At 39.0% G+C, this 24178-nt stretch overlaps 1 protein-coding gene across 1 annotated transcript; it reads left to right on the top strand.

Annotated features, from left to right (window-relative positions):
* Window positions 1-6273: 6273 nt before the first annotated feature.
* Window positions 6274-14155, top strand: TMEM33 (transmembrane protein 33; the record flags this gene model as incomplete). The annotated part of the gene is made up of 7 exons (XM_081999131.1): window positions 6274-6330; window positions 7459-7553; window positions 7992-8179; window positions 9138-9205; window positions 9981-10114; window positions 12061-12144; window positions 13530-14155. 7 exons carry the CDS (start codon window positions 6274-6276, stop codon window positions 13657-13659), a joined length of 756 nt encoding a protein of 251 aa, XP_081855257.1. The 3' UTR covers window positions 13660-14155.
* Between the last annotated feature and the right edge of the window lie 10023 nt (window positions 14156-24178).

The raw sequence follows: 24178 nt of genomic DNA, 5'->3' as shown, positions 1-24178 counted from the left end.
TTATCCTTGACTTATCAGTAGACTATCTGACTAATTGGTATCCTTGAGGATTTTTATATCTCAGTAAGAACATTTTCTGGGATATGGACAGCTTGATTTCATTCAATTTCACGCCACTTCAGCACATGATTAGATCAGATTTAAATGGATGGACTTTACCTATGACTGTTTGGAAGGACAAATCTAATTAATCTGATTGTCTTTCCATGTATTCTTTATCTTTTCTAAGTTCTAAGCTCTTATTGATTATTAGTGGCCACAAAAAAGCAGTTGGATAAAATATGCATATACTTTTTTTGGCAATGATCATAAACCTAGATTAATCTAATTAAATTATATAGAATAAAATAAAAAATAGAGGGATGAATTATATAAACTGGAACTTTTGGAGCATTTGCCTCCTATGTTTGGAACTGGATATGCTGTGAATGAATAAAAATACCCCCTCTAAAAAAAAAGCGCAACAAAATGTCTACAGAGGACATGTCAGTCTACTGTGTTTAAACAATTTAATATCAAATATTGAATGTTAAAAATATTTCCACATATCCCTGTCATGTAAGCATCCACTCAGTTTTCTGTGACTGAATTTCTGAGTCTCACAAAGAGTGCAGAAAGTTACTGATTTCAGAGTTTATCGGTACCGCAAAGTGATTTTGAAAATTCAGCACTTGGAGTATGTGGTAAAAGATGAAGAATAATTTATATAGTATAATAAATGATCCCAGTGCAACCTACCCTGGTTAGGAAGACATACCGGATTGTGTAAAAACAGTCCAAAATCAAAAGCTTCTCTCTGAAGCCTCTAATTTTGATATGGATTTCTATACCTACCTGTAAAACATTTACTTTCTAGGTACTTTTGTACTTAGGAGAACAGATGATACTGACACTGAGAAAAAATGTCTAAAGATGCTTATGGATGAAACCAGGGTCAGCTTTGGGGGTGCAGAGAACAAAAACCGTGCAGCCCCCATGTTTGCTGTAGTTGTGAGAAAAGTTTTGTATGTGAATGGGGTGGGATGGGGTGGGATTCCTCCCCCCCCCCCCCCCCCCGAGTCTGACTGGTACACTTATGTCGAGGGAAGATACTCAGTCTTTGGCTTGCATCAGCTTCAGGTAAAAGCAGAAAACTCCCTGGTGATTCGCTTTGATTCAGCTTATACAGCTTGCAACCCTAATTATTTATCTGCAAACATCTGCTTATGCTGAATGAGTGGCAGAAATGTAACCCTGTTCGTGAATACCTCTGCTGAAAAAGGCTGGACCACAGATTATAGTGTTATTAGTCTTTAGCTATTAGTGCAGCACCGTGTCAAATGTTGCTGTCACCAAATTTTGTGGGTTTTTTTCTCAGTTCATGTAACAGACAGTATTTCAGAAAGTGAGCGTTTCTTTGCATATTTCTATGTATAGATACAGCTAATATCCCTTGCATCATAAACAGAATTCTTCCTGGGAAGCTCATGGCTTTGGGTTTTGTCCCTTGTCCTCTTTTTATTCCATTGTTGTAGCCTGTGATTAGTAGGAGAAAAGGAACCTTTTACCAACTACCCAGTACTGACTTCAGCATTGATCAATACACCTCGGGATACTTCTCTAAGCTTGCAAGAGGATGCTTATCAATCTTTCCTGCTGCAGCATTTCTGATCAGGCAGTACAGGTAGTCAAAAGTTCACATCTGTAATTCACCGTGTGCCTCCACTTGTTGATATGGTCTCTTGCTGCAGAATTCCAAAATCTTCCTAACCTTCCTTGCTTTTTACTAAAAGAACACGTGACCATCTTTCTTTCCATTCCTAAGTTTCCAATACTTTTATACCCTCGGTAGGTTGGACATTGCAAATAAAAGACACTGGTAAGGCTGCTCTCTGATTCAATCACATGCCAAGCCTTATGCCATACCTCCAATCTTTAAAAAGATATATATAAATTTATCATAGTTCTTTGTACCATCTTAAGCTTATACTTGCAGCTTCTGTGTCACATATTTTAATAACACAGGGATATACCAAAGCACTGAAAGTTACAAAAATGCTGACACTGAAAGCAACTGGAAGGAATATCTTTCCATTTTGCACATCTTCAAAAAGGTTGTGGTTTCTCTTTTTCACTGATTTGGCAGGCACTGAGTGATTAAAAGGGTAATCCTTCCAGGAAGGGTGAGTAAATGGAAACTCCAGCTGTGAGGGAAGAGAAAGAAGACCATGTTTGATATTGCTACAGACCATCGAGCAAAAATCACAAAGCAATCTGCTAGAGACAGACAGAAGACTTCTGTTTCTTTTTCTGAAAAATGTAACAGGCATTGACCCGATGTCCTTTATTGTTTCTTGAGATTTGGACAGCCAGCTTGAGATAACCACAAACAAGAACCAGATTGTTCATTACAGCTTTGCATAAAAACTTATTTTAGCTTTGCGTTATACACTACTGATACAAATAATGGAGCTAATTTTGCTACGAGGAACTGCAATCCTATCGACCTTGGAGGAATGTTCTCTCTTTCATTCAAAACAAATGAAAACTGTATACAGATGTTAGCAACAGTACCTTCTTTCAAATCAAGAAGGACAAAACAGATAAATCATTATGTGAACCTCAAGTGCTCCGTGCTGCAAGGTGGTGAACACCACACAAACAATGCTGCACCAGCTTCTGTTGAAGTGATTGAGAATCGAGGCCACAGAAGACCACAAAAGATTGCATGCTTCTAATGGTGATGCTATCAAAAAGACAATAAAATGTCCAAAATTAAAACAACCTGTAATACAAAATGCTGGTTCTGTAAACTATTTTACTATGGCTGTCAAAATTTAGCTAGTAATAATTTTTGTTTATAAAATATTTACATAGTTGTTGTTTGTGTAATATTTCCATAGGACTGTAGTAAGTTTCTCAGCGATTAATTGGAAATACCAGAAAAGCCTCCTCCTTCTTCAGATATTCAAACAGGCTTCAAATGACATATGGAGTGTTGCAAATGATGTCATCTGAAAACGTGTAGCGACTACCAAGCAAAGTGGCAATGAGGACTGGAACTGTGGATTCTATTTCCAGCCCAGCTGTGCTACTGCTCGTGTGCCTACAATTACCAACTTTTTGACCAGAAGTCTTCACTGAGCATCTAACTCATAGTGACGTTGTGAGCATTAGTAAACTTGCAGTGTGTCTGAAGAGTCTCAGCTGGAGCTAAAGAAATGCACAGCATTGCACATTTTCTTTAATGTATTTCTAAAATACGTGAATTATTTTACAGACATGCTAAGGTGTGTTGGTTTTTTTTTCCTGAGACTTCAAAGTTGGTTAGTGGAAGTAGGTGTACACGTTTGGGCCCTAAAGGTCAAAATACATCTCTTTGCATCCGTATTTTTTTCAGCTAAGAGAGAGCTGATCCCAGGTATTATTACTGCAAATAATTCTCTGATAGGTTTATAAATTTACTGGGGGGAAAGAGAAAGCTGTGTTAGTTACGGTTTCGAGTATGTCTATGCTGATTGTGTTGGACTGCCACAGAGAAGAAATGGGACTCTATTGCTAATAAGGTAGGTAACACCTCAGCAATTACAATGATACTCTTCTAAATATCTGAACTATCAATCATCAATGAAAGAAAACTGGTGCCTTGATGGTCCAGAAGAATCCCCTTGCAACTGTTGGAGACCAAACCATTAATAACACAGGAATCAATTTTTGCCCCTCCTCTCTGCTCAATCAGCAATATTACAGCAGAGGAGAACTGGGAAAGAGAGAGGCCAATAGCTGAAATGTGATTTCTTCAGATATAATTTAACGTTTTCTCTCAAGTTAAAGCAAACAGTAGCATGGTCCGAATTTCTCTACAGGAGAGACTATATCGAACAAGAAGTGACAACAGATGCAGAACAAAAGTGAAGGGGAAAGTCAGGAAAAAATGTTACAAACCAAAGCGGACTTCTTGTCTGTAAAGGGACAACTATGATAATCCTTATTAAGCTTTACAAAGTATGGCACTTTTTAAGCCATTAACTGTTGGGAATAAACAGTGGTTTAACATTCTATTTAAATGAAATTAAGGCAAATCTGTGAAAGACAACTTTTGCTAAAAGAAAATACAAAATTTAGTGTTATGTCTGACAGACAGCAAATCAGACTCTAGAAACGAATGTTTTGCATGTGTGTGTATTCAATCCTTCGTAAATTACAAATGCTAAGAAATAAATAAGCACTCCTGATAGAGACATGGATTTATCATTCTAGGTCTGTTTAAGGAATACATAATCTTGAAGACTGGTCAGAAGGTTTTTTCCCTTGTGACATTTCAGTTTGGCAGCGTTAAACATCTGGTGGTCTTCAATGTGTATTTCTACATTTCAGTTGCATTTAAAGAAATCTTGGGGATATATTACTACTTTTGTAATAAAGAAGATAATTTGGTAATGGTTAAACTTAATTTACTGGGGCAATATTCAAAGCCCTAATTTTGGTTTAGCATAAGCATTTGTCAGTCTTTTTATTACACTCAGAGAACACCCAGCAGACACACTGAGAATCCTAATTTTCTAGTGCTGTTTACCTGTAGAGTCTCCTCCACCTGTGGAAAAACAGTCCCAAAATAGCAGATAGTTCTTGTGCCTACTTTGCAGACACTTTAGTGGGACGTGAGTGGCTGGGAAAAGAAGTAGAAAAACAGATTCTGCATCTTCAATTTAAAAAGAGCTAATTAGCCTCAAGCCTTAGTCTATTTGTAATTGTTACATTATTAGAATCCCTACCAGCTGACTCTTCTTTTGCTCCTTCCCCATAACGGTACCTCATTACACATTCTCCTGATGCCTTCCCAAGTCTCTTCCAGTCAATCTTCAAGTTTAATCATATGCCAGAAATAAGGCTGATAGTGTCTGTTGATTCCAACATCCTTGTTCACAAAAATATGTATTTTTTTGTTGCTAAAGAGTAACTGAAAGCAGCTGGGAATGGTTAGAAACTGGAGCAGATGGGTTGCTGTCCTGGAACCAATGCTGCCAGAAGGGGGAACCTGCTGCACATCCTTGAGGGAAACCCAGGCGTACAAACCTCATGAGGCTACAGACGCTAAAACACAAAGGTGACAGTCTTGGGGCCCTCACTTTGTTTTCTTTTATTTTGGTATGACTTCAGCCGGGTTATAGTAGATTTACAGACTTCCAGCCGAGAACAGAAACTTGTTTGCATAGTTATCTGGCACAGAGCATTTAAAAAAAAAAGAATATTAAGACAAGGGTCAGATTAATGAAGGGAGGATTAACCCTTCCCAAGACCTTGCAAATAGCATATGCTACATGTTGCCAAGTGAGCAGGCTTCTGCTTTGTGCTATCCAGCTTGGTCCTCCTGTCACCGTTGCCAATATACCTGTATTCGATCGAAGCTCTTTAAGGTTTAACGATTATTGACCAAAGATTTCATAAACTTATTTCAAAGCTGCTGCCTTTCAATTTAATATTGCTTACAGTATGAATGTTTGGGCACACACAGCTTTGAAAAGGCTTCCTGTTTTTTTTCTTTTCCTTTTCACGTTATACAGAACCAGTAACACTAAACCACATAGACACTGCCTAAGGTACCACGATACTTCGTTCACACATGGCACCATCGTTGCATGACATCACTGTGCTACGAAAGCGTGGCAGAACCGGGGGGTACCCTGTCTGGGACCTCTGACATGACGTTTCCCCCTTTACATTGCTGACGCACAGCACGAAGTCTTGTGTTTCTGCTAAACGGCTCTGGAGAGCCTGTTCGGCCCCCAGCGAGCAAGCACCCCCCGCCCCAGCGCCGCGGCGTGAGCACCGCTGCTGCTCCTGTCACAAGCCAGCCGTACCGCGCACAGGCCCTGGTGGGCCGGCCGGGCGCCGCACCGCACGGGCTGCGGCGGAGGAAGGGGCGATCTTCCTCCCCCACGGCCTCGCCCTGGCAGACGCGTTCCCGCACTCGAGGGGGAGCCACTCCCGGGAGGGGCCGGGGCAGCCCCGCGTCATTTCCCAAACAAGGCCTTGTAATGTCAGAGGAGCGGTCCGAGGAGTCACGTCGCCGAGCCTACATTGCCCGGCAAGCCCCGCGGCCCGCTGGAAGTGACGTCCGGCCGTATCCGGGGAGCGTGCGGCGGTGGCAGCGGCGGTTGCGTGGTGCTTTGCCGGTTGTGGCGCTTGCGGTGGGTAGCGGGCGGCCGGGCCAGGAAGGCCGGGGGCTCACGAGGCGGCGGTGGCCGCGGTCCCGGCCCCAGCTGAGGCGCTTCTCTCCCCGCAGGTGTGGCCATGGCGGACTCCACGCAGAACGGGCCCATGCAAGGCGGAGCCGGCGGCGGAGCCGTGGTAAGGAGCCCCCGGCCGTGGCGAGACGGAGCAGGCCGCGGCGCCTCCCCACTCTTGGCGGGGGCGTGAGGGTCCTGGGCCGGACGCCCGTGGTGCTGCTGGTGAGGGTCCTGCTGGAATGGCAGCATGGCCGGCGGCTCGCCGGAGTACGGGGAGGAGGAAGCTGGGCTTTCACTTTCCTATTGAAAACGTGCTGTTGCTGCGCCGCCGTTCTTGAAAATGTCTCAATCAAAACTATTTCCTTGTGATTATAATTGTACGTCTGTGGCCATATTGTGCAAGTAAGTCGGTAGGTAACGATACGAAGATGTTCGCAGGTTGTTTCGGTTACTATCAGGTGACTTTCATATAGAAAGGGTCTAGGAACACAGAGGAAAAGAACAGTCTTCAAAAGCTGGTTCAAATTCGTAAAAAAAAAAAATTGAGCCCTTTCAGTTTAAAGGAAGCTGCTGTTTTGACTCTTTGGCACCTACTGGCCAAAAGCATGCTGTGTTTGATTAAAGCCTTTCTGGTACGAGGACTGTCAGGAGTGAAGAGGACTGTGGCTAAGGAGAGCTCAACAATAGGAGAGGTGCTAGATTACCATTAAAAACCTTTTTCTTTTCTGAGGCCAAGAATATGTAGGCCAAAACGATGCCACTTTCCTTATGATGTAGCTATGCTAAATTTACCTGACCCCTTCTTTTTTTCCTCTCCACAAGAAGTGTGGAGATTTAGCCCCAGGTGTGTGAATTGTATTCTTAAAAGGAACCTTAAAGCAATAGATGCATAAGTCAGGTCTAAAGACCTTGCCTGATACATTTTTTTGAAGCTGGCTGTCTTGTGAGGTTGGTTTATTTAGAAAAGTTACCTCTGCACAAGATCTTACCACTATATTACCTTGTAATGTACAGAGGAGCCTTTTGATGCTGAGACAGCCAAGTTATTTTTGATCTGGTTAGTAATATTGTATGAGTCAAGTTTCATACAGAACAAAAAGGTGCTCTTTGCTTCAAGCTATAGTTTGATTCTCTTCAAGATTGGAGAAAGACTTGCAATTTAATATAGAAGGGAAGAATGATCATTGTATACAAATATTAAGATACCAACTTCTGTGGGGGTTGGGTTTTTTCTTTTCTTCTAATGTAGCAATTTCTGATGGCTAACAAGCTGGATACAGCAATGTGGATTTCCCGCTTGTTCACAGTTTACTGCTCAGCTTTATTTGTCCTGCCTCTTCTAGGGTATGTATTGTGATATTGTAAAATAGCATTAAAAATCTACAAAGTAACTACACTCCCTTTTTATAGAGTTGATTTTCATGTAAGGGTAAATATCTATCGTTCAGCTTACTTGGATGCTTTTTGTCAGAACAATTTACAGATTTTTAGATTGGTTTAAAACACTTTTCAGTGTGTTTGGAAGATGCGTTGAGTGACTGTAAAGTAGTGGGAAATGCATGTTTTATGTGTAGTTATGAAGTAATATATTGAGTTGTTTTGCCTTTGGCACCTGCAGTAAGTCTGAGTTACCAGTTTTTGAGTTGTATTTTGGTAATAGTGCATATGTACAATAACAGAAATACTTCAGGTATTGTGCAATTGTGATGCAATTCTCAGGGGTGGAAGACTTCTGAGCAGGGGCTTGGTTCATATGGTAACATCTCCTCTGATGATTTGCAGGTTGCATGAAGCAGCAAGCTTTTATCAGCGTGCCTTGCTGGCAAATGCTCTTACTAGTGCCCTCCGACTACACCAAAGGCTACCGCACTTTCAGCTTAGCAGGGCGTTTCTGGCCCAGGCTTTGCTGGAGGACAGCTGCCACTACCTGTTGTATTCTCTTATCTTTGTGAATTCCTACCCTGTTACAAGTATCCTTTATTTGTGTCACCCTGGTAGTGTTTCTAAATATCTTAAAAACTTGATTCTTTTCATCACCTGTGCCATGATTTGAAAAGCTAGTTTAGACTAGAATACGTTTGCTATTCATAGAGCATACTGTATGTTAAATAGGAGAGGCTTATGTTCATTGATCCATATTCAGGTTAATAATCTCTATAACTAGTACATTGCAGTCTCTGGCTACTTACATTTTCTTTTCCAGAGACTTAAGTTCAGTGGATTTTATGACTAGCCTCATCTGGTACTTTGAGAAGTTCCTAACTTTCATTTATTACCAGTACAGGGTTTGTATATGACTCCACACTGTAAGTAGAGCATATATCATGTAGAGAGACATTCATTCAGTAGCAGATTTTTTTTCAGATAAGTTATTAAACAGATAAAGTCTGCAAAAAAGACTTGCTCCTGTGGCATATCAAAGGTAACATGTAAGAACTGACTTTTTTCTTTGTGCCACTCTGTATGTACACTTAATGTCCTACTCTTAAAATGTCTCTGGCAGAGGAATGTCTTTGTTCTTGCTCTCTAAAATCTGAATGGCGTTCTTTGGTGAAGATTGGTACATTTTTTAGCATCTCTTAGTAAATATGACTACATGTATATGGTAGATTTTAAGAAGTAACCTCACGTGTCTTTCATGCAGAAAGAATGCATTTCAGTAGCGATGTGCTGGTGCGTAATGGTGTATGTTGTACTTTTGCATACCTGCTTACATGCACGTTTTGAAGTTACAGAGAAGAGAAGGTGTAAGAAGCAAAGGGAAGACCTATAAATATAGTTAAGACATATACTTGTCTTAATCCAGTATAGGTCATTCCAGCCAACCTGTTGCAAAGAGCCATCAGGCTATGACTTCTGTGTTAGTATAACATCATGGAGAAATGAAGCACTTCTGTAGCCTATGGTTTTCCTTAACACTTGTTTCAGTGAGTATTTTTCCAGTTCTGCTATTCTCTTTGCTTCATGCTGCCACATATACAAAGAAGGTTCTTGATGTAAGTATGATATGATGTATAATATGATTAATACTGTTGGTATTCTTGGGATTTATAAACAGGCTTGAGTTGCAGCTATGGTTTCCTTTAGCTACACTAGAGGAGTTAGAGTAAAATTGTAGTATGGAATCTCAGCACAGAGAATCTGAGAAGTCTTTTTTTGGGGTTGGTTCCCCCCTTCCCCTTCTTTTATAACTCAATGATATGTTGGAGTTGACATTAATTATTTTTCTTCAAATGCTATCCTTTGAAGGAAGCAAATGTTGTGTTAACAGTTAAGTTGAAACTTAAGACATGTCTTTTCAAACTAAACCATAGCCTGTGAAATGTAATGTTATATTCCAGTAGCAAAATAAGGAATTGCAGGGTGAGGCTAGGAAACAAAATACTTGCGAGTTGGACCTGTTGCTCAGTGAACTGTCTTGTGCATCTTAATATAACTCCAACCTTTGGTGTTCCTAACTAGACTATCTTGCTACCATAAGGACTTTGTCCTAGCAGACAGAATGAGGCACATCTCTGTGCAGTTGAACCCAAAATGGGTGGGTGAGGGAATTGCAACACCTCATGTTTTTAATTGAACTCTATGTAATTACGTAGTTCCAAGCTTCTGTTAGTTTTCTTTGAGACACCAGTCTCAATACCTTTAAAGAATCTAGTCTTAAAATGCTGAAATGAGTTGTGAATTATAATTGTTAGTACTTTGATTTCTTTGTGCTAGAGAAAACAGGCGTAACTTGTATGTTTTCTGGTGATCTTCTTTTCTTCTTTAAAGGCACGAAGTTCAAATAGTCTACCCTTTCTGAGAAATCTTCTAGAGAAATTGAATGCTAATCAACAGAATATTCTAAAATTCATTGCTTGCAATGAAATTTTCCTGATGCCAGCTACGGTTTTTATGCTTTTCAGGTAAGAATTACCATAAATATTTTCAGAATTGGTAACTTTCTACACAAGATTACTTTTTGCAGTTGAGTTCTTTGTGGGTCATAGATCTCCACTTGTATGATTCTGGCTGACCCAGGCTTGAACTTGGAGTTAAATTTATTTGATTCTTAGACGTCTCAAGTTGGTGCATCATGAAGCATTCACTCTGATATAACTGAGCATCAAAGAACCCTTCCCTTTCATAGCATGGGTGACACTGTTGGGTCAAATCAAAATTTTTCAGGCCTGTGACTTGTGTTCTCCTACATTGTTCAGTTAAGTTTATTTTTGGTCAGTGTACTAGAATATTAAGATCTTCAGCTTCACTGAAAGTGAACTCTCTTTTTTTACTGTTAGATTCCAGAAATTTAAGTGGCGTGGAATTTCATTGTGCTAGAAGTGTGCAAACAGGAGTAGGTTATGTCCTCTCCTGTGTTACTTCTGACCAGTGACCCTTGTCTCTTTTTTTTTTTTTTTGATGATTCCATTTGGTTTTGCCTGCTGTGCAGCCTGTTGAATTAATTTTAGGGATCTTGAGCATATGCATGTTGGAATCCTACTGAAGTCATGTGGGCTTAATGACCTGCCAGTCATTGAAGTTTGGGTCGTTGCCTTTTAATATTTGGAGGGGGAATAACACCCTTTGTTCTATACAAGTTATAGCATGGTGAGAGCTTTTGTCATGAGTAGCCTCACAGGCAGCAGAAGGGAGGCTTTATCTTTCTGGAAGTTGATAGAATGCATAATTTTCTTTATGTTTTGATATGTCAGCAGAACACTTCAATGCTTCAGTCCTGAAGGATTCCATTTCATTTAAGGCCACTTCTCAACTGACAGATACACTCTGTATCCAGTATCTGAAACATTCAATTGCTTCAAACTTCTCTTTAGGAGAACTTATTTTTCTCTCTGGAGAACTGAATATGTGAAGTGTTGCTACTTGAGAAGTCATCTAGTAGATACTGAAACTTGTAAAAGATCATATACCACATTTTAAAATAGTACAATGGTTAAATGCAGCTGTTGTGATAATTTGTTCTTTAAACTGTTTTAGCATATTAAATTGCTTGTAAATACTGTACAGGTGCAAGATTTAATCTTTTCCCCCTCCTGTAGCTCACTTTCTTTTCCATTTTATATTTTTTTCTTCTGGGTAAAGATATTGCTCATATTTGAATGAGCTCTAGTTACTGAAACTGTCATGTTCATCTTCAAACAGAGCTTTTTAATATTGTCTTATATACAGAAGCTTCAGTCATTAAAATTACACCCATGATATTTCTATGCTTTGCTACGTGTGGTTTGTATGCTGCCCTTTCACTATTTTACAGCACTGTCATGTGAAATAGCAGCCTTGTAAAGTATCAAAACCTAATTTCAGTGTAACTGAAATAGTTGGGTATTGGCTTGGCATTAATATCTCAATACATCTATAATAGTCTCCAGAGTGTTTTGAGAAGTTTTGCAAAAGGTACTGGAAATATGGTCCAGATACTCAAAGTGCCACGATTAAAGCTGAAAAAGCTCACTGTAATGGGACTATTCATGTCAGACAATTTCTGTGCTTAACCCCAATTTCTGTACTTAACCAGGAAGCTCTGTCTTAATACTGAATAGGCATCCACCATCACTTCTGTGATTCTTTGCCCACTGACAGAAAAACTTCATAAATATAAAATCAATACAAGAACAGCACTTCTTTAGCTGCTTCACTGAGCAGTTTTATTCTATAATGTAAGTTTCTGCTTTCATAAGTGTTACATTCTTTTTCTTGTCAGATCTAGATTATCTGAACCAATGTGACCCCAATTAGCTTTTTTTGAGCCTAAGCAGTTTGGCAGTTTGTTTGCTTTTGTTAGGAAAAGTCCTGTTTCGTTTTTTTTTTTTTTTTGGTCAGTATTAAGCATTACTTCTCTATTCTCTTTCAGTGGGCAAGGGAGTCTGCTCCAGCCATTCATTTACTATAGGTTTCTTACATTACGCTACTCCTCTCGGCGAAATCCATACTGTCGGTAAGCACTAAATTGATTTCAGAAGTTAATGTTTAACTGCATAGTGTTTAGGCATTCAGAAATTTTTCATTCTAAAATGAATGCATAACTCATAATGCTAAATCTGCAAATGGTAATTATAGAACATGGAATACACCTGGATGCTAAAAAAAAAAGAACAGCTGGTTCAAGGTTACATTTATTTCATGTAGCTGAAGTTTTATGAAATGTACCACCATCCTTGAGTGGGAGCTTTCAGAATATGCTTGCATAACTACATCTGTTCTTTGGGAGAAGAAAGTCTTTGAATTGTTCTGCAACCATTCACCAGAAGGACACCCTTATTTTTAGATTCCGGGCCTACCTGAGGCTAAGTCTATACATGAACAGGCACTTATGAACTTACGTAATGTTGACAGAGAAGAAAAAAATCTGTGGATAATATTAAACATGTTCATTACCTCCTTTAGTTAAATTCATAAGTCATGTTAATTATAATTGAAATAGGGCCTTATTGATCTTGTTTGAAAATTGTTCAAGCCAATACTATTGCTTTAAACTTTGAAACCATAAATCTATAAGGATTTGTTCGGGTCAGTGCTTTCTCAGAACTCTTCTTATGACGAGCATTGCACGGTGTAAGATTTTGTGAACATACTTTCTGGTCTGATCGCTACCTGATTAGAAAATGGTTTGCTAAAGTAAGAAGTAAGTGGCTTTGGCTGCCATGGTGTGCAAAGACAGATCTGAGAATCATAAACTTAAATCGCCTCCTATTTTGTAAGAAATCAATTGTTCTCTCTTAGGACATGTGTAGTGGTGGGTTTTTTTTTTTTTTTTGTTAACAACAACAAAATCTCTGATGGTACTTTACTACTTTGGTATCTGAAATAATTTCAGTTGTGCAATACTAAAACTAACTTTCAAGAGAACTAGTTTATCCAAGATTTTCTGCTGATATTTATGTAGTTTTAAGGGAAACTGGTGATGTGAGGTCTATTTCTCAGGTCTGTCTTTTAATAGATGCTTCTGGAGCGCAGAGTTCTTGCATTCTGGCAAGAAGCAGTGCAAACACACAATTACCTCCCAACTCCTTACTCTATTTCTGATAAAACATTACTACTTTTTTAATAGGAGGAGGGGTTTCTTGAAGGTGGAATTTTTTTACTGTCTTTATATCTGTCAGCTGGAAGCCGCTGAACTAAAGTTAATTAAAATGTTAATGTTTAAAGGACAAGAATTCTGAACTTCTTGCAAGATAACTGCAACACTGAGTTGATCTAAAGAACTTGCTAACTAGAGTGTGTGAGGGGTGAGAAAAGAAGCAAATGAAAAAGATAGGTTTAGATGATACTTCTGATAAGTGCTGTAGGATTTTAAAACTCTCTTTAAATCTGTTTTTTCAGGACTCTCTTCACCGAGCTGAGGATTGTTGTTGAACACTTAATAATGAAGCCCTCATGCCCTGTTTTTGTAAGAAGACTATGCCTCAGCAGCATTTCCTTTATAAGCAGATTGGCACCAACTGTTGCATAGCCAAATTTCAGGCACTTGTGTTTTCTGAACATTATGAGCAGCTGGCACTTCTGCTGATGATTATAAATTCCTGGTTTTACACTGATCTCACTCCAGGCTGTGTAAAAATGTGTATGTGCTTTTCTTGGAGATAATATGAAATTCAGCATATCAAAAGCAAGTCATGGAAACTTAAAATTACTGTGCTGTATTGCTAATTGGTAAAAAAAAAAAAAGTAGCTGCATCCTATCTAAAACATGCCCAGTCATACAGAATTGTCTTTTTAGGAATCAAGGATTGTTTGAGGTTGATTAAAACTTTAAGAAGTCTGTGCTCAGTAGGTTTATGTTAGTTGGAACTATAGCTACTGTAGGATGCCTCCAGTGGGTAGCAGTTGGTACACATACCTATGCAGTACACTTTGGACAGTATTCTTCCACTTGCTAAATGTACCTGTAGAACCATTTTGTCTAGATCACTATACTCAATGTAAAAATATGGCCCACTTTGAATTTAACAAAAGGGATTAAAATCTATCAAGCTGACTGAAGGAGAGGCGGTTTTTATTGATACTACTTAAAAAGAACTCTTCCAAGTTCCTACCTTGTGACATAGTCTTCTATTACATTGTTGGAAGAAATCTCCAGACTCTGGTCATGGGGCAACTCTGTGCAGTTATCTCATCATAACAAGATGTTTTACCAAGCCAAATTGCTGACCTGTAGGCTTTTCAGACAAAGATGCAATGCTTAAACTTGTAACCACCTCTTAAGTGAACTAATCAATGTAAACGAAGTAACTTTTGCAGAATCATTGCAGATTTGTTCTTGTGTCTACACAAATGTGAGACTGCAGTAATTCAAGCATGTCAGCTTTTTAGAAAATTAATCTGTAGCTAGCTCTATATAAATTGTTCTTCCAGTTTCTGAGACTCATTATGATGGGAAATTTGCATAAAGGTTGCACCTGTTTAGGCAGCTTCTGAAACTAATGGGTGTAGGATTTTTTGGCATAAATCTATCTGACTGGTCTGCAGCCAGCGTCATGACTACAGAAGTGAATATTAAATTGAGTGCTGATTATGCATTCACCCAGCAGTTGACAGGTAGGTCGTGGGAAAAGAATATTATCTGTCTGAACACAACTTCCATAAATGCAAGGCAAAGTATTTGCCTAATCTTCTGTAGTTAATGTTAGTATTCTAATTGCATAAAATTAAATGGGGTTCATTGGCCTTTTGTAAACTTCTGTAGCACTGTACTTAACTTTCTTCCTTGGTCAGAGAAATCTTTTGTGAAACACTTTTGAAAACAGTCTTGAAGCGATATTGAGTTATCTTGTTTGTGATGTGGATATTATTCAGACTTTCCAGTTGTATTAGTTTGTTAGATAAAAGCCATATATTTATAAGCTTACTTCATTTTTTGCTCAATCTCTTGGTACTCATGAACCAATTGGTAACTGAATATTGATATTCTTTGACTACTTGTCTTGCTCTCTGAACATGATTAGCTATTTATAGAACACTTGCACACTGCAGAAGCAAATGCATGCAGTAATGCTCTACAGCTGCTAAAGACTTGCAACGAGATTCTCTAAATGTATATCCTGTAGTTTGAGGATTTTATAGAAACTAAAATTTCTACTGCAATAAAAGGAGTGTTAAATGTAACTTGCTAGGCTCTTCAAGCTTATTTTCTCTCTAACAGAACATACTGATGCTTGAACCTGGAAATTGAGCGGAATGCTGTCCTGTGTGTATGTGTGCATGTTCTTATAGTCTCACTGCTGCTTCTGAATTGGGACATAATGTCTTGTGCTTTTCTAAATTATTTTATAGGGAATTTTTGCGTTCTAAAGTGCAAAAATTTATGACCCTTTTCTTCAAAATTTAACCCAAGAATAAGCACTGCAACGATGGTATCTAATCAGAGCAGAAATCTAGACCTATTTATTACCATTTCAATTCTTCAGCACTATTTTAGACCCTCTTTCATATTACACAGTATATTTTTTGAGCGGTAACATCAGACTCTGTTCAGCTCTTTGCATCACTGTGATTTAAAAATTAATTTGGTCATGCAAGTTGGCCCCACATACTCTGAGTGGAAGCAAATAAATACTTTTGGAATTACTGTAAGCAAAATAACATGTTACTTCTGAGCAAATTTTTGTGGTCTAGGACTGCTGTTACGGGTGCAGTCTACTGTTCCTTTAATTGCATGCTGTTATTAAATTAGAGAGGAGTCTAAATTGGATCTGATGTATTGTAACTGAAGGATGCTAAGTCTTGAGATCCAACTCTGAATGGATGAGGAAGATAAAAAGGCATAAGTGAATGAGATGTGCCATGAAGTAGACTTTATATGTGGGTACTGAATTTCTTGTTAACTCTTTCTATTATGTCTTAAAAATGAATCGAGAGGAGGAAGATGTTTAATAAATGGAATTTGATTAGATTCAGCTACTAGTATGTTCTTGGCTTTGCAAGGAATTTCTTGACATGGCCTGGATTTTACTTGTGGCCTGGTAAGACTTACTTCTCTGATGTGCCAAGCAAACATGGAACAATGGGGTAAGAGTAACTTCCAAGCAAAATAAATAGGGCAGCTGACTGCACTTTGCATCAGCTTTGATTTTTTTACTGCAGCTTTTAGGCTGCCTAAGTGATAACACCAAGTTTCCTCAACGCTGGCAAAAACATTCTGTCCTTGTGCCTGCTTCCTTAACTGCAGTTTGTGACCATTTCTATACTAATAATTAAATTAAACACATGAAATGTTGGTTGTGTCCTGATAGCTTGAGATTTTTCTGGTGAAATGTTCGTGCTGCTGTGCTGTCAACAGCTAGCTGTGATGCAGAGGCTGTAACAGAAGTCTGTGGCGGTAGAGAAATTTTGCAGCTGACCATAAAATGCCTGCCAACCCCAAATGCGAAGCAGAGGAGGTTTTGTTCTACTGAAAGGTTATCTACCTAATGCGGTCATTGGTTTCTGCTGGTGTAAATCACTCTGGTGATCGTTTTTATCATCTTAGCTTTTGTAAGTTAAAGAGCTGTTGCATAGATTCTGTGGGTGGACCTACCGCTTGCTGTGCACAAGCTTGCTCTAGAGGTGACACTCCAGTGTAAGACTTGTCTGTTCTCACCTGTAGATAAATAAAGCATAAGGACCCACTGGGTCTGTTGGAGTAGCTAATGCCAGCTGAGATTTCTTACACACAAAGTAATTCACTAATGCATCCATCCTTGCCTTTATTGTCTTTTATTTAATTTAATACTTTTATTGTAATTTTTCTGCTGTTGGTTTTGCTTTGCTCCCTTTGATGGATGTTCAAGGGGAGCAATATCCATCACTATTTTAAGTTACACATTTTGAGGATTTTTTAAAATATATTATAATCCTGAGCCACTATTTGTTCCAACAGTTTTCGAGCTGCTAACTATGTGTAATAGTACTGTCCAAAGAAATAACATGGCTGGTTGTTTTGTACTTGGACCTTTTTATCATTAGGCACCGATATTGCAACATCTGCTGTACAGATCCCTTGATAATTAAGAAGTACCTATTGTGAGTAAGTTCTTGCCCATTTTACAGACAGGAACTGAGGCACGGAAGGAAAGACCACTTGCCTGAGGCGATGTAAGAGCTCTGGCAGAGCAGGAAATGGGGGTGTGTGTGTGGAAAAAAGAGCTTGACAAGTGTCCAGGGGGAATTGTGATTTGTTTCTATACCACATATGACTTCTTGGTCCTGTTTCCAAAATGATTCTAACTGCTGCTTGAACAATTTTGGAAAGTACTGTATTTCATGGTGCTCAGATTAAGGATAGCAAAGACGATTGAGCTAGAACAGATAGCTTTTCTTTTAAACCAGTGTCAAAAATTGATTCCCATGTACAAGAGCTAGGTATGGTATCCTCATCTTTCTGGTGAGGAAAAGTAACACATCAGAGTAAGATCGCAAGCACTTACATGCTAGGTGTTAGTACGGTATGCTGATCTGTTGTAATTGTCTATAACTTTTAATTGCTGCAGTGCAAATATTTGTGGTTAAACTATATATACACTGAAACTGGTTAGTGTATGTTTGTACTGTACCTTTTTTCTTAAAATCACAGGAAGAGCTGGGCCTTGCTGTTTTAAATCGCCTTTTAAGGCTAGAACTTTAAGCAATCCTTTATTTTAAAGATGAATTATCAGTATGGATAATGTAATTGAATTTAATCTTAAATGTGGATTCAAAAATATCTTTTTCATAAAATGTCAGCATTACTTATTAACTTTTCTGCAGAAGCTAGCTCTGTGATAATAGCGGATATTGTGCAGGTAAGGGAGTTTCATTGCTTAGTTCTGTGCCATCCAGATGGTACAAACTTCTAAAATGAATTGAAAAATTCATCTTTTACTTGTATTCAAGGACTGAGGCACAAAATGCTAATGTAAGGGCTCAGAGGGGAAATATAGTTCTCCTGCATATTTGAGAAAATGTGAAGCCCTTTCAAGAAAATCTAATAAACATAATAATCACAGGCTGCTGACACTAAGGAAAAAGCACCTCATTCGCTCTTTCTTTTATGCAGCGATTTACTGGTCCCTACTGATTTTCAAATTGGATCACTGCAGTAAATTATCCATGCCAGTACCTGTGAAAGAAAGCACTGGGATCCATATTTGTTTAGTGCTGTGCTTAAATCAGCAAGAATGATAAATTTGATGGTATGAAATTGGAAATATCAAGGGCTTTTCTCAGTGAACGAGCAAGTATCTCCATTTGTAATTTATTGTGACCCTTTTTCACTGTATGTGCTTTGTATGTCAAATATTTATTTCAAAGTAAATTAAATTGTTTTCTGTATTGATACAGCTATGGCTTTGTTGACGTTCTTGAAAACAAATTGTATAGGGTTTTTTCTGGATTTAAAATATTACCAGTGTTGTGTTGCAAACCAGCACTTGCTGTTTAAGTTCAAATCTCTGCATTTGAGTTACTGACCAACAGCTTTCCATGCTAAATGTTCTAGGTCTCTGTTGGGTGTTGTCTTTTTTTGTTTTGTTATTTTGTGTGTTTAGAATAGTGCAGGATGCAGTAAGCTCCTGTGGCTTCTCATTTGCTTTTTCTAGAGGAAAAAGGAAGATTAAGCTGTATATCAAAACCAGAAAAAGCTGATCGTGTCTTTAAGTCATTGGAGTTGTTCTGCTTTACACCTGGCATAGGTAATGCCAAATCCTGTGAAAAAAAAATTATCTACATGTTCAGTTTACTGCCATATTTTCAGTGCAGGTGTTAGTAGAGAAAGTTGACTGTACGCCTGTGTTTTGGCAGGAGTCCTGTCCCTTTAATTGTAAAATAGGTTATGTTGTGACTATGATTACACCCCACTAAATAAGTGCCATTGCTGAACTGAAAACGAGTCGTAGCTAGCGCTTGATTACTTGGAATTTAGATCAGTATAATAGTTTGGGTTTTTTTTCAATTAGTAAGCAAAATTGTAAACTGGTGTTAATAAGGTGACCCTATGTCACCCTCTTCTTGAGGGCTAGGCTTGGCTCATTTGTGATGGCATGTTAAATAACTGACTTGTGTGGAACCCCAGTGTCAGCCAGATGGGCTTTATTCTGCCACAGCTGGCGACCACCATAGAGCCGTGGTTTTGTAGAAGCAGTAGTGTGGATTGTATTCTGCGGAGACGCAAAAGGCTTTGCTCTTAAAAGAAAGCAATGGTTAATTTGAGTTCATCTCCCTTTATCCTGGTTTCCGTGTGCCTGACCGTGGTATCTTGCTTGTGCGGCGACTAAAGCGATGCGGCAGCCCAGACTCCTGCCTGGGGTGAGGAAACTGGTTTCCTTGAGAACAAGTGCAGATCATGGTATTTTCATTTGCTGTGTGTGTTCCTATGAATGTTCACTCATACACCTTTGCCGGCGTGCAGACCATGTTGGGTGAAGGTGGTGTATCAGTTGGTTGAGATATTTCACAGGAAAATGAAGCTGAAAATCAGAAATTATAAAGGTGCAGGGCTAGATTATCTTTAAGGGTAAAGCAACATAAACTATAGCTTTCACAAAAGTAGAAAGGGAACAGAAGGAGGAAGAAGAATGGGGAGAAAAATAATGAGAATGCAGAAGAGTTCAGCTCTACATGATAAAAAGAGGTATGGAAATCCTACTGCATGCCCTGTTTCTTTCACAACCCCCAATTCACCATTCATGGTTTTATGCCATCAGTATCCTCTGGGTAGTACTTAAGTTTCCTAGCTGTAAATTATTTTTAATTTGATCTCTATTAAAATACTATTGGAAAAGCATGTTCAGATGCTGCCACATTGTACAAGAGCTGACAGGCTGGTCTTGGTTTACTTAAAATGGAAAACAACTGCAGTGGAATTATGTGTTCTCGTCCATCGTGGTTAAAGCTCCTTTAGTGGAAAATAGAGAAATAAAACACTTACTGTGGTCTATATTGCTACTGGGCTTCTTGGCTTTTTTATTAAGCTTTTCTCTTTCCAGGTTTGCTTCACTACATTTTTATATTGGCAATCTAGGGAAAGGTATCTTATGTGCAACTGCATGGTATTTTGTCCTGATGTATGTTTGCTTCTGTGTGCAAAGACACATATCCAACATGATATTTGTAACTTAACATTTTAACATTTTTTGATTTAGTTTTTTAATCTAGAAAATCTGGCCAAACAGTGTTTTGAGATGACAGATGTTTGCCTATTACAATCCCTTTCAACATACTTTTCTGCTATAGCAACTTCAGTTAGGTTCTGACCAAAGCACATCAAAAATCAGTATGAATTCTTTCAGTGATAAAGTTTAAATCAAAGCCCTTGTTAGCAAGGTTTTTTTTGTAATGGCAGATAGAAATCTGAAGTTGACTTTCTGAATTCTCATGTGTCTGCTGCCATTTTGTCGGTTGTGTAACTGTATAATACAGAGAAATAGTGAAACCTTATAAACTACAGTTATAGCATCAAGCATTAGTTCAGTGTGCGTTTGAGCATCCAGCAGTCCTATTCACATTTTTAGTTGTCAGATTTTTTAACATCGCTGTGGGGCAGAGGTAAGCAAGATGTTTAGTTGCATCAATGTATATGTGCTGTGGATCGATGGTATGTGTATGTACAGCAGCAGACAAATGACTAAATAAAACACGTAATATTTTGAGGGTTTTTTCCCTTTGAATATGTTAATACACTTTGCTCCTTGTGATTATAAAGCCTTTTCCTGCCCTCTGCCAGCCTTCTCTGTTTGCGGAGTGTTACACATTTGCAAGGGAAATAGTTTTTAAAAAAAGATTCTTGCACGGCATAGGTGCTTCTAATATCCTGCCTTCATACACTTCAAAAGTACTAGTCAAGCTTGTTTCATGTTCTTGTAATCAATTTTTTTTGTTTGTTTTTCTTACAAGGAAAAGAATCAAGCTGCTTTTAAGCTGGCCCTTGATTTGTTTGTGTAAGAGATTGTAGGACAGGTGGAAGGAGACTAGACCTGGTGATGCAGGAAGCTTCGTCTAGTCCTGTGTTCCTCTGCATGTCTGTGTATTACTGTAGAGAATAAGAGTATGATGTACCTAGTATTGTTTTAAAGAATTTTAAACTAGCTTTCTGCTTTGGGATGAAGATAAGTGCTGCTAACCCTGAGTTCTTTTTCCTTGCTCAAAGGCTGGAAATTTTATTTGGTTATATGATTTGATCATTTGAAATGAAATGGAATTCTTCGATGTGCTAATTTTATTCCAAACCACTGACCTCTAGTGGCTGGTTTGCAACTACGAAGCAAAACATTTTAGTAATTTAAAGTGCTGCTAGTGTATTGGCTACAGGAGAGTCCTTTTCCCTTTAAATTTCTCAGGAGAATAATGTCTCTTCATGATTTCTTGTACTTTGGCTTTTGCAAGTATCTATCTGCCTTATGCATTAGAAAGAGGATCAAAAGAAAACCAGATTTATGGTTAAGGTTTCTTCAGAGAAGTAACTACTCACAAGCCCAAATGTTTGTTGTGATTGTTGGGAAGCTAGAAGCCCCTATGATCTGTGAGAGCATCCCATAATAAAGATCTTAAAACACTTCTTGTCAAATCCTTGCAGTCATAAAGCACAGTAATTATATTAGCAGAATCCTGATTCCTTTTGCTTAGGGTGTTGCTGCTTTACAGTTGAAGTCTTCCCTACGTGTGTGGATGTGGGATTATTGATCCAGGAATAGTAATATTTTCATCTTTTTCCTGCATAACCATGAAGCACACATTTCTGGATATACGTTGTATCTTTCCCTTTTCCCTAATTTGATTGTAGCTGCATATGTCCCAGTATAACTCCCCTTGATTTTTCTTGAAATAGGCAAGAGACTCCCCATTCCCCAGTGGAAGAGCAGATTCTTTAGAAGTGTAATGCTTCCCTTTAGGAAAACAGAGTATGGGGTAGCTAAAAGGAGTGCCTGCATTGGAATGTTAAATCGGAGCTGTACTGGGTTTTTTAAGCAAATCCCCTGGTTGGTCTCATTTACCATGAAACCAAACTGGAACGTCTGCTCGAGGCTCCCTCCTAATGAGCTCTAGTCTCTGTCAGGGATGCAGGACCTGACGGGTGTGGGGGGCTGCGTTACTGCCAAGTTCTCCTGTGTGTACCAAGTGCGTGTGGCAACGAGGGCTTCCAAGCCAGGGAGACAACACGTGGTGTCCTGAGGTCCCCTAAATAGAGGGCCAAATGGTATGTCTGCCTCCATGTCTGCTGCCAATATCTAGCCCTCAAAGTTCATCCCATCTTTCTCCTAATATTCCTTCCCTTCTTCACCTGTCCTATCTCCCACTGTCTACTCTTGTGAAACCTTTTCTCTCTTCTGGAATCCCCCCCCCCCTTTATTGTGCTCCCACTTCAACCAGTTCTGATGTCAGCTTAGTCTCCCAGAAGGTCTGGCACGCGTCACCTGGGTCCCCGAGGAGGGGACGCGGTTTCCAGCCTGCGTGGCGCGAGGCCGGCAAGCCACTGCCGCAGCAGGAGGTCACTGGCCGCCTGCCTGCTCCCGGGGTCAAGCCGGCTGGTTGAGCACTGCTGCGGGCAGCTCGGGAGGCTGAAGATGACTCTGCGGGCGTTCGGGTGAACGAACTGCATGTGAATCATTGAAAATGCTTACCCACGTGCTGGAAATGAAAGATACCTACTGCTAGTTTATGTTGATCTTCGACCCAGTGACCGTGAAATAACTTTACAGAGCTACATGACTCGGAGTGGTGTTACGCAGATTTCTGTAGGTTCACCGTTTTGTGCTTTGGAAGAGTCATTCCCCTCAGCACCAGCCCCCCCCGAAATATCTTTTTCTGTTAATTTAAATATTTCACCTGATAAAACTTAAAGGCAGTTTGAGATCACTGGACACTTTATGTATTCATACTTTTTTTTTTGAACTATCAGTATGTATTTGCTTGGTGTCGACAATATATGTGTAGGATCACAAAAGTACAAAATTAAAATGGTTTCCCCTTTTAAAAACCTTGCTATGCTGTATGAAAGACACACAAGGCAGGATGTTATAGGAATCCCAAAGGGTAATTTAAAGTGTATTAAGTCATTACCTCAGCTCTTGCTGCTGATCTGGGGACATTGCAAGTCTCATCCACTGTATGAACTTGGAATCTTTAATGAATTTTAGATTAAAAAATATTCAACTTGGCTTTATATTACATCATTTTTCGTATAAGGAACACTAAAATCCTTCACTGTATGTTGGCCTTTACATAGCACAGATTTCTTGCTAGGCAGTAACACCGGAGAATTTCATCATGATGTACTGTTGTAGCTTGAGTAATCCAGTCAGTTACTTACTTCTTTCTTTTAAACAAACAGGAATGAGGAAAAAAGTTTCCAAAGGTCTATATGTCAAGCCAGTCACCTGTCTTTACTTAGAACTGCTTACAGATCAAGAAACTTTTCAAGTGCCTCCATAAAGCAGGTTCTAGATCTTAAAAGGCTGTACCCACAGAGTCCCTGTTCTTCTGGAAGACCTTTATAACGTGGTAAAGCAACTTAACCTTACAAGTTTTTACTGGCAGTGTAATATGCTTTTTACAACAAGGTTCTAGAGTTTTTGCAAAAGGATGCCTGAGGAAATGACCCCAATATGGTAGCCAGCTTCCCTCTTATGAGCAATATATCAAGATCTTCACGTGATGGGTATATGAGCAACCTCTGTCCACTAGCCAGAGGTTCAGATGGCACAGAAGCCCCTGTACAAGCACGGCATATATAAATAATGATTTTTAATCAGGTAAGAGTTTAGCAACTTGAATAAGATTTTAAAAACTTTTCTTTAAACTGGCTTGATTTCATCAACTATAGGGTTAAAAATAGCTACTGAATAACCATTATTCACAATTAAACCTTAGGATCCAATTCCAACTGTATTGAATGAAAATGTTGTCACCTGGTGAGAAACAAGATCTCACCTATTCACTGTGGCTATATATAGCAGTCTTTGCCATAGGAAAAAAGTTGTTTAATACAGTTTGGATGTGCTGAAATACGTAAATTGGTCCCT

Source organism: Phaethon aethereus, assembly GCF_964289735.1.
Source record: "Phaethon aethereus genome assembly, chromosome: 4".
Taxonomy (NCBI): Eukaryota; Metazoa; Chordata; class Aves; order Phaethontiformes; family Phaethontidae; genus Phaethon; species Phaethon aethereus.
The sequence above is the reverse complement of the archived record's forward strand: the minus strand, read 5'-3'. Positions and strand labels throughout refer to the sequence as shown.